We start from the raw sequence: 9658 nt of genomic DNA, 5'->3' as shown, positions 1-9658 counted from the left end.
CGCGGCTCTTGCTCGCACACGCCGAGTAGACACGTGCCTGCTGCACACTGGGTAAATACAGACTGGGAGCTGAGCCGACCCTAATTTAGACGCCTGCGAACGCTGAGCTCACGCACACGTGTTCCCGACTCGCTGGCATTTTGGTTCCCGCCCCCTCTGTCGCGTGCGGGGGCGGAGCCAGAGAGGGACTGGGGGCGTGGCTGTAACCCTCAGCTCCCCGGGGTCAAAAGGGAAAGAATCAATGAGGGAGGCATCCCACGCCAGTCACTGGATCTACCCCATCTTGCGCTTCCCAAATCTCTCCTAGCCCCAAATCAATCTCCGCCCCAAGAGGCTCTGGTGGGAAGGGCTAAATATGAGGGCGGAGCTCGGAGTTCCATTATCACAGCATCGAAGCTAGGGGTGGGGTGGAGGTTTGAGAAGGGCAATCCAGCAACCCCCTGACCTCCGCGTCGCCGCCGGGGATGACGCGGGAACGCGCAGCCACCCTCAGAAGGCTCCGGACAATTGAACAGGCCTCCACGTAGACCCTGGGGGTCGCTGGCTCCTGCCGCACGCCTTCACCCAGGCCGGGAGCCTGGCGCACGCTCTCCCTCCCGCCTCCCCATCGCCTCTGCCACCGCCCCCTCCTTGGAAACCAAGTTACCAACGTTAAACCAATCCCAGAGCGCAACTCTGCCTCCTCCACACCCCACCCGCCGCGCCGCGCCGCGCGGTCCTCGAGCCCAGCTCGGCACTCGCGCTCCCCTTGCTTCCTGAGCTTTCCCCGCGGCGGCGATGCCAGGGCCCTCGCCAGGGCTGCGCCGGGCGCTGCTCGGCCTCTGGGCTTCCCTGGGCCTGGGGGTCTTCCACCTCTCAGGTAAGAGCCGGTACCGGCTCCGGGTGGACAGGGGGTGGGGTGGAGACGGAGTTCCCGGACCTGAGAAGGAGCCACTTGCCCTCTGAGCTCCGCCCTCGCCTGGCTCCCACGCTTCCGCCCCCACCTTGAGCCCTGGGTTTTCTTCTTTATTTCTCTTCCCCCAACACACACTGAAGACCTAGCTTCCCGACTCCTTGCTTGCCCAGGTCTCTACCCTACCCCCTTCGAGATGCTAGGTGCTCTTCCGCACCCAACCTCGCTCCCCGGAGATACCCATGTCCCTGTGTCCCCTCCCGGGGTACCTCCTCACGCTCTGCTATGCACCACGGTCCACGGACTGGTATCTTCCCCATTCGCGCGAAGACCCGATCACTCCAACTGCCGTGATTCAGGCGCTGTTCCGGCTCCACCCGGAGCCCTGGCAACCAAGTCCCTCGATGTTCCCGCCGTCCCTTCCATGAGCCCAGCCCCGCGTCCTCTTTCTGTTCTTCACCCGGGTTTGGAGTCCTCCCTTATCCTTGATTCAGCCTCATCTCTCTTTTGCCCTCGCCTCAACCTCAGTCTTCCCCTCTCTTAGTGAGAATTCTAAAAACCACCAGTTCGCTTCCCTTTCCACACCTGGGGTCCCCTCCTCCCAGCGTTGTTGTGTGCATGGAAAACCCCATCTTTCTTCTCATTTTCCCTATTCCGCCATGCTTTTCCATCATCCATAGCCACCTTGGAGACCAGGGCTCTCCGCTGCCATGTCTCAGACACCCTCGAGGTTTGCACCCTGGGAGCGCGCCTCCAAATATTAGGCCTGGGCAGGACGCGACACTACTGAGTTCTTTCCTCACTGCGGCCTCTGCTCCTTCCCCGGGAGTTCCTGACTTGTATAGGGGTGGCTTCCCAGGCTGAGCCCGCGTTTCTCCGGGCAGCGGTCGCGCAGGAGCCCTTCTGGGCGGACCTACAGCCCCGCGTGGCCCTCGTGGAACGTGGGGGATCGCTGTGGCTGAATTGCAGCACCAACTGCCCACGGCCTGAGCGCGGTGGCCTGGAGACCTCGCTGCGCCGGAATGGGACCCAGAGAGGTTTGCGCTGGCTGGCGCGGCAGCTGATAGACATTCGCGAGCCGGAGACCCAGCCGGTCTGCTTCTTCCGCTGCGCGCGGCGCACACTGCAGGCGCGTGGGCTCATTCGCACTTTTCGTGAGTTCTCAGCAGCCACACTCTTACTCCACTATTTTACCTCCCTTCCAGGCCCCGCCCCCTGGGTTACCGGGTCATCCCCTTCAGGCCCCACCCCCTGGGTCCCCATGCCGTCCAGTCTTGGCTCCCTGGGTTCCACGCTATGTGTCGCTGACCCCTGGCATTTCCGAGAGCTGTGTTTTTCCCCTTGCAGAGCGGCCAGATCGTGTGGAGCTAGTTCCGCTGCCTGCCTGGCAGCCTGTAGGAGAGAACTTCACCCTGAGCTGTAGGGTCCCCGGCGCTGGGCCTCGTGGGAGTCTCACATTGACCCTCCTGCGCGGCTCCCAGGAGCTGATCCGCCACAGCTTCGCCGGGGAGCCACCCCGAGCACGGGGCGCGGTGCTCACGGCCACTGTACTGGCGCGGAGGGAGGACCATGGGGCTAATTTCTCATGCCGCGCGGAGCTGGACCTGCGGCCCCAGGGCCTGGGTCTGTTTGAAAATAGCTCGGCCTCCAGAGAGCTCCGAACTTTCGGTAAGTGGGAGTGGGGAAGAGAAAGGGACCCAGCGGGGTCGGGCTGATGCTTAAGAAGTTTCGAGGTAGAGAAATCTAAATTCTAATTCTTACTCTACCGCTCACCAGCTGAAAGCTATTTTCCTCTCTGTGCCTTGAGGATGGTAGGATGATAGTGCATGTAAAGCGCTTAGTGCATATTGAGTGTTCAATACATAAGTTCAAGCTCTCTTCTTGGACTCTCAGCACTGTCTCCGGACCCACCGCGCCTCGCTGCCCCCCGGCTCTTGGAAGTGGGCTCGGAAAGACTCGTGAGCTGCACCTTGGACGGGCTTTTTCCAGCCTCGGAGGCCGGTGTCTACCTGGCGCTGGGGGACCAGAGGCTGAGTCCTGATATCACCCTCGAGGGGGACGAGCTCATGGCCACTGCCACAGCCACACCTAGCTCAGAGCAGGAGGGCTCCAGGCAGCTGGTCTGCATTGTGACCCTGGGGGCCGAGAGCCGCGAGACCCGGGAGAACGTGACTGTCTACAGTAAGGCAGAGTGAAGCGAGACCTCTGCGGCTCGGGGGTGGAGCCAGAGGGACTCGAAGGCGGGGGCAACAAGTGGGCGGGGCTAATTATGGGGTGGGCGTGGCTTCGACGTCCTGAAGGGGCGGGGCAGATGGAGGATTGAAGCTGAATGGCGGGAGAGGCGGAGTCTGAGCCGCAGGAAGGGAATGTGGCCTGACGTGCTCAAAGGGATGGGGTGAGAAGGGGCGGAGCCTGAGCTGCCCGCGAGGCAGGGCACCGTACCCGCATTTTGACCGCAGCGCTGGGAGAATTCCGGCAGACCTGGGGCAGTCTTGGCTGCGGGAGAGGCGTGGTCAGTCGACTCCCGGCAAATGCCCCGTCCCCAGGCTTCCCCGCGCCCCTCCTGACCTTAAGTGAGCCCAGCGCCCCCGAGGGGAAGATGGTGACAGTAACCTGCACTGCCGGGGCCGGAGCCCTGGTCACACTGGATGGAGTTCCAGCTGCGGTCCCGGGGCAGCCCTCTCAGCTCCAGCTAAATGCCACCGAGCACGACGACAGACGCAGCTTCTTCTGCGACGCCACCCTCGAGGTGGACGGAGAGACCCTGAATAAGAACGAGAGCGCCGAACTGCGTGTCTTATGTGAGTTTTTACCTCTTGCCTTCCTCCTCGTGCTCTCCAAGGATCTGCTTGGTCCCAACTGGAGTCTTTCCCACAGTCCACGTGTAGCCTCTCTGTTTCCCACACCCCTGCCCGCAGATGCCCCCCGGCTGGAAGATTCGGATTGTCCCAGGAGCTGGACATGGCCCGAGGGTCCAGAGCAGATACTGCGTTGTGAGGCCCGCGGAAACCCAGAGCCCTCCGTGCACTGCGCCCGGCCTGACGGCGGGGCCGTGTTGGCGCTGGGCCTGCTGGGTCCGATCACTCGCGCACTGGCCGGCACTTACCGCTGCACTGCGACCAACATCCAGGGCGAGGCAGTCAAGGATGTGACACTGACAGTGGAGTGTGAGTGAGGGTGCGCAGGGTGCATCACTGTCTGATTCTAAAGGTCTCGGGGTGGAAAGCCTACAGGGAAGAGTAGCAGCAGGGTCTGAGAAGTGCCTTTGGGCGGGATTTCAGGAAAGGGAATAGGCTGGTGAGCCAGATTGGACAAAGGTTGGAGGGGAAAAGGTAGGGGTGTGGAGTTTGGTACTTGGAGAGAGTCTTGGAAAGGTGTGTGCTCCAAGGCATCTAACAAATTTTAGGTCAAAGACTGGGGGAAGGGTCCTGTGGGCGCTTTGTAGGAATCAGAAAAATGTGCCTCTTGGGGCTCATGAGGCCCTAAAACAGTGCACAATTTGGTGCATGAAACCTCTTTGGTTCAGGGTCTCTGTGCAGGGCATAGCTGGCCCAACTTCGTGGCTACCTTGGGGCAAGAAAGAGAGTCTAGGGACATTAGTCTGATCCCCAAACCCTGAACCTAATAACATTCTCTCTTCCAGATGCACCAGCACTGGACAGCGTGGGCTGCCCAGAACGCATTACATGGCTGGAAGGAACCGAGGCCTCACTGAGCTGCGTGGCACATGGGGTCCCACCACCCAACGTGAGCTGCGTGCGCTCTGGGGAGGCAAAGGTCATTGAGGGCCTGCTCCGCGTGGCCCGGGAGCACGCAGGCACCTACCGCTGTGAAGCCACCAATGCTCGAGGCTCTGTGGCCAAAAATGTGGCCATCACAGTGGAATGTGAGTGGGGCAGCAAGGGGCAAGATGGATTATGTCAGGATAACCCTGACCTGACTTCCAGTCCCTGCATGACCCTCTGCTCCACAGATGGCCCCAGTTTTGAGGAGCTAAGCTGCCCCAGCAATTGGACATGGGTGGAAGGATCTGGACGGTTATTTTCTTGTGAGGTTGATGGGAAGCCACAGCCAAGAGTGGAGTGTGTCGGCTCTAGAAATACCAGTGAAGGGGTACTGCTGCCACTGGCACCCCCAGACCCTAGTCCCAGAGCCCCCAGTATTCCCAGTGAACCGACACCTGGTATCTACACCTGCAACGCCACCAACCGGCACGGTTCCATGGTCAAGACAGTGGCCGTGAGCGTGGAGTGTGAGCGGGGCCCAGGCAGGGATGGGGGTGGGAGGGATGTAGAGGGTGCCCTGGATCAGCCCTCCCCTGATGCCCCCCCATGACTGCTTTACAGCGCCTCCGCAAATGGATGAGTCCACCTGCCCAAGTCACCAGACGTGGCTGGAAGGGGCCGAGGCTGCTGCGCTGGCCTGCACTGCCCGAGGTCACCCCTCCCCACAAGTGCGCTGTTCCAGGGAGGGCACACCCCAGCCTCAGCGGTTGCGTGTGTCCCGACAGGATGCAGGCGACTACCGCTGCTTGGCCACCAATGCGCATGGCACAGATTCCCGGACTGTCACTGTGGGTGTGGAATGTGAGTGGGGACAGGACCAGATAGAGGGCACTTGGTGCTCAGATCAGGGACATGCAGCGGTGGGATTGCCCGGGGAGTCCCATTTCTGGGAACAAGGAATCCTGGCCTAAACCTGAGGTAATAAAAACTCTATAGAACAGGAACCCGGACCCCCTTAAGTCTGGGTCAGAAGGGCAATAGCACGGGTCCCTACTTCCTCCTATTGGGTGAAGTAGGGGTGCAGGATGTTAGTCCAGACAACAGCCCAAATTTAAGGGGTGGGGGCTCTGAAGGGAGACAGGATCCTCACCTGTGCATCTGAGCAGAGGTGGTCTCAGATTATGGTGGATGGAAGCAGGGCGCTTGGTCAACATCCAGGCCACCGCTGAGTCCCCTTCCAACCTCCTGTATCCCGCAGACCAGCCGGTGGTAGCCGAACTGGCCGCCTCCCCTTCCGGTGGCGTGCGGCCAGGAGGGAACTTCACGTTGACCTGCCGCGCAGAGGCCTGGCCTCCGGCCCAGATCAGCTGGCGCGCGCCCCCTGGGGCGCTCAACATCGGCCTGTCTAGCAACAACAGCACGCTGAGCGTTGCAGGCGCCCTGGGTAGCCACGGCGGCGAGTACGAGTGCGCAGCCACCAACGCGCATGGGCGCCACTCGCGGCGTATCATCGTGCGTGTGGCTGGTAAGTGGCCGCTGGGGGGAAAGGGTGAGGGGTTTGCAGGGGCCCGGGGTCTGCGCCTTGGGACACCTGACCTCATCCCTGCCTCCCTCTCAGTCCTCACAGAAGAGACTGAAGGAGTCCAGGGTAGAAGTCTGGGACATCCTGACGAGTGTGTGGTGGTGGTGGTGGGGGGTGCTTTGATGGCGAGATGGAAGTGGGAGGTGGAGAGAGAGGTTGCTGCATGAACTTCAAGGAGAGGGACCCTCTAGGGCTGTGACTGCTGTGGGGAGAAACTTATTAAGTGTGTGTTGAGGGGAGCTTCTGCCTAGTAGAGACTTGGTCCTATACATCCTCCACTGTGTCACTGTAGAGATGGGGCTTGGTGAGGGAGCAAGGGCAGAGGATGGGAGTGGGAGGCTCTAACTAGATCCCTTCCCCCTACTTCATGTCACTCTAGGGTTCGGTTCTTTCTAGGATAGAGGAATGACTCGGTTTCCCCTCATTCTTTTGGAGATGAGGAGAGTTGACTTGTGGGTATCTCTGTGGCCAGGGGCTTATATCCCCATGCGCTGGGGTGGCATTTAAAATGGGTTTTGGGTCCCACCAGCGCTGGGTGTGGCTTGGGCTTGGCATCTCGCTGGGGTGGGGGAAACCCCGAGCTCGTCCACCCTCTTTGAGGGGCTCCACCCCGCAGGTCCGTGGCTGTGGGTCGCCGTGGGCGGTGCGGCGGGGGGTGCGGCGCTGCTAGCCGCAGGGGCCGGCCTGGCCTTCTACGTACAGTCCACCGCCTGCAAGAAGGGCGAGTATAACGTGCAGGAGGCCGAGAGCTCCGGCGAGGCCGTGTGTCTCAACGGCACGGGCGGCGGCGGCTCAGGCGGGGGCGCGGGCGCCGAAGGTGGAACAGAATCTGTGGGAACCATGGAGGCACCAGCGGGGGGCGAGGTCTTCGCCATACAGCTGACGTCAGCATGAGCCCGCTCCCCTCTCCCCGCGGGCCGGGGGACGCCCCCCAGACGCACACGGGGGCTTACTGTTTATTCACTTATTTATGTATTCAGTTCCAGGGCGTCACCCCCATTTTCTACCCTCCCCCAATAAAGTTTTTATAAAGGACTCCGGTTCCGTTTGTGTTGGTCTCTGCAATGTGGAAGCAACCCAGGGTTTGAATCTCACGAAGGTTATTTATTCAAAAGGCTGTTTTTGTTTTCGTGAGTCTACTATGTATAGGCATAGTCTGCAGGGAGCTTCTCCCCATTCCACATTTCCTCTCACTGGACCCTTGGGCATGCGTGGGAACTGCTTTTCTTTCTCCCTCTCTTCCACCCAGCGCTGCTGTCTAATCTGGCTAACTTGGGGGTGGGAGCTAGGTGCTTCCCCAGGCTTGGTTCCAGGCAGAGCTGAGGCCACCTTCCCAGGACAGGTGGAGTTCCCCTCCTAGTCTGCGCTTCAGACTCCAGCCCTGAAGCCTCCACCAAATGGTAAATAAAGGCAGTGGCTGCAGCTGTTGGTGTCAGCACCCAGGATGTCCCTGCCTCATTCTTAATGCTTCCTCCATCTTGTGCCCATCCACTGTGCCTCTGTTTACCTCCAAACTGCCTTTGGAATTGGCCTATCATGATTCAGAACAGAGACACAGGGTATCACCCGAAACCCTCACTGCACACCACTATCCCCCTCACTCCTCACAGCATAAGGAGAGAACAGCTGCCTCCCCGCCCCCCGCATCTGCTCCCTCAAAAGCAGGAACAGAGCTGTAGAGAAGGAAGCAGGTATGAACAGCTCCAGCTCTATCAGCTGCCCATGGCAACATTTCACGAGCAAAGGCGAGAGCAGGAAACAGCAAGTAAGGTCAAGCCAGTGCTGGGTGCCAAGTACAGAAAGCAACGTGTTGCAAGTGTGGTACAGCCCCTGCAGTCTCACCCCCATCAATCATCTCTCCACTCCCATCTGCTTCCTCTGGGTTCCTTGAACCCCACAAAGTCCTGCCTGCCACAGGGCCTTTGCTCTTGCCATTCTATCTACCTGAAGTGTCCTCACCCCCAAAAGTCCCATAGCTAGTTCCTTATCCTCAGGTCTCTATGCAAATGTAAACTCCTCAGAGAGGCCTTCGTGAGAACCATGGCTAAGGTCGTCTCCCAACTCCTCACCTCTTTCTATATTTTGTCTGTAGCACCAGTGACTACTTGACATTCTATTAGCCATATAAGTGAAATTTTTTTACTATCACTCTAGAACATTGACTGCACTAGAACAGGGATCTTTTTTTCTATTTACTACATAGCATCCTCACTGGTGCCTGGCACACAGTAGTTGCTAAATAAATGTTGAATAAATGGATAAAAGCCACCATGAGTTTGCAGACACAGTCTGAGACCTTCATATGTTCAGCGTGTGTCCCCAAAGAGGTTCTCCATGCTGGGCACTGGGATAGCCTGTCATGGTCAGGGACACAGATGTAGTGACCTTGGCACTCTGAAGTCATGGTCCAGTGGAGGAGAGGAATGTGACTGAAATGACCCTGGAGCAGTAGAGAACTAAAAATTCTGGTGGGTCTAAGAGGGAGACCAGCAAGAAGCCAAACTAGAGCCTGCCATGAATGGGAGCGGGGTGTCTGTTTTAGACGGGGTGGTCAAGGGGAGCTTCTTTGAAAGCCAAGCTTCCCCACCCCCAAGTGGTGAGAAGGCAGCAGCTATGGGAGACATGGGGGAAGGGTGTTCTGAGCCCAGGAACATTGGGACCAAACGAGTCAGGGGCCTAAGGGCTGAGGAATCTGGGCCCAGGCCTTCTGTACAGGCCCATCCAGGAGAGCTAAAGGAGATCTTGCAGGGACTCGCCTTCCTGGGGCATATGGCCAGGCAGGTCTCACTCAATCCGAAGGCAGGGATCACCCTTGACCTGCTGCATCCCACCCACCCTTGACTTCCAGCCTTCCCTCCCTGTGAGCACTGGCACCCAGTGTCTTGGTGATAAGCTCTGCCCAAGGCCTGTGGCTTCAGGCTGGGGACACCTTTTGGTGGGATTAGAGAGATCTTGAAAGAAGGGAAGGGGGACTGCTGCCTGGAAGGATGCAGGAAGGTGACATTCTGCAGGCAGGGGTGGAACCGACAGTTGAAGGGCCCGCTTGTGTCTGTATCACCGTGCCAGTGTGTGTCATCTGGTGTTTCATGTGTGTCTTCTATTGGTGGACATGTGTCTGTCAACTCATGTATCTTTCAGCCTCGTGTGTGGTCTGTGTTTTCTCATGTGAATGTCAGCACATGTGTATCTTGCGTGTTGATGTGTATGTCTGTCTTGTGTGTCTGTCTTTCTACATGTGTTGTCTGTCTCTGAGTGTGGCGGATGTTTCCCTGTGTGGAACGTTGTGGTACATATGACTAATTCCCTGTGGGGGGCTGGTGCTTGTGTATGTGACTGTGTCTCTCAGAACCCCAATGAGAAAACACCTGCCCACATTCCTGGGCTGGGGGAGAAGCAGGCGATGGCACAAGAGATGAGATCCCCAAGTCACAGCGATCCCGCTGCATCGTTTTGCTATTT

The 9658-nt window shown here is 58.9% G+C and overlaps 1 protein-coding gene across 2 annotated transcripts; it reads left to right on the top strand.

Moving 5' to 3' along the window:
* Positions 1–327: 327 nt before the first annotated feature.
* Positions 328–7268, top strand: ICAM5 (intercellular adhesion molecule 5). Of its 2 annotated transcripts, XM_006905890.3 has the most exons (11): positions 333–859; positions 1777–2046; positions 2240–2560; positions 2786–3073; positions 3439–3693; positions 3811–4059; positions 4536–4778; positions 4866–5144; positions 5239–5478; positions 5876–6142; positions 6816–7234. In XM_006905890.3, exons 1-11 carry the CDS (start codon positions 778–780, stop codon positions 7091–7093), a joined length of 2772 nt encoding a protein of 923 aa, XP_006905952.1. In that variant the 5' UTR covers positions 333–777; the 3' UTR covers positions 7094–7234. The 2 variants fall into 2 exon arrangements, with proteins under 2 accessions (XP_024896035.1, XP_006905952.1); XM_025040267.1 differs by lacking the exon at positions 4866–5144 and having other exon boundaries at positions 328–859; positions 6816–7268.
* The last annotated feature ends 2390 nt before the right edge of the window (positions 7269–9658 follow it).

Source organism: Pteropus alecto, unplaced genomic scaffold (assembly GCF_000325575.1).
Source record: "Pteropus alecto unplaced genomic scaffold, ASM32557v1 scaffold761, whole genome shotgun sequence".
Classification (NCBI taxonomy): domain Eukaryota; kingdom Metazoa; phylum Chordata; class Mammalia; order Chiroptera; family Pteropodidae; genus Pteropus; species Pteropus alecto.
Note: the sequence above shows the minus strand (reverse complement) of the source record. Positions and strands in the feature narration are given on the sequence as shown.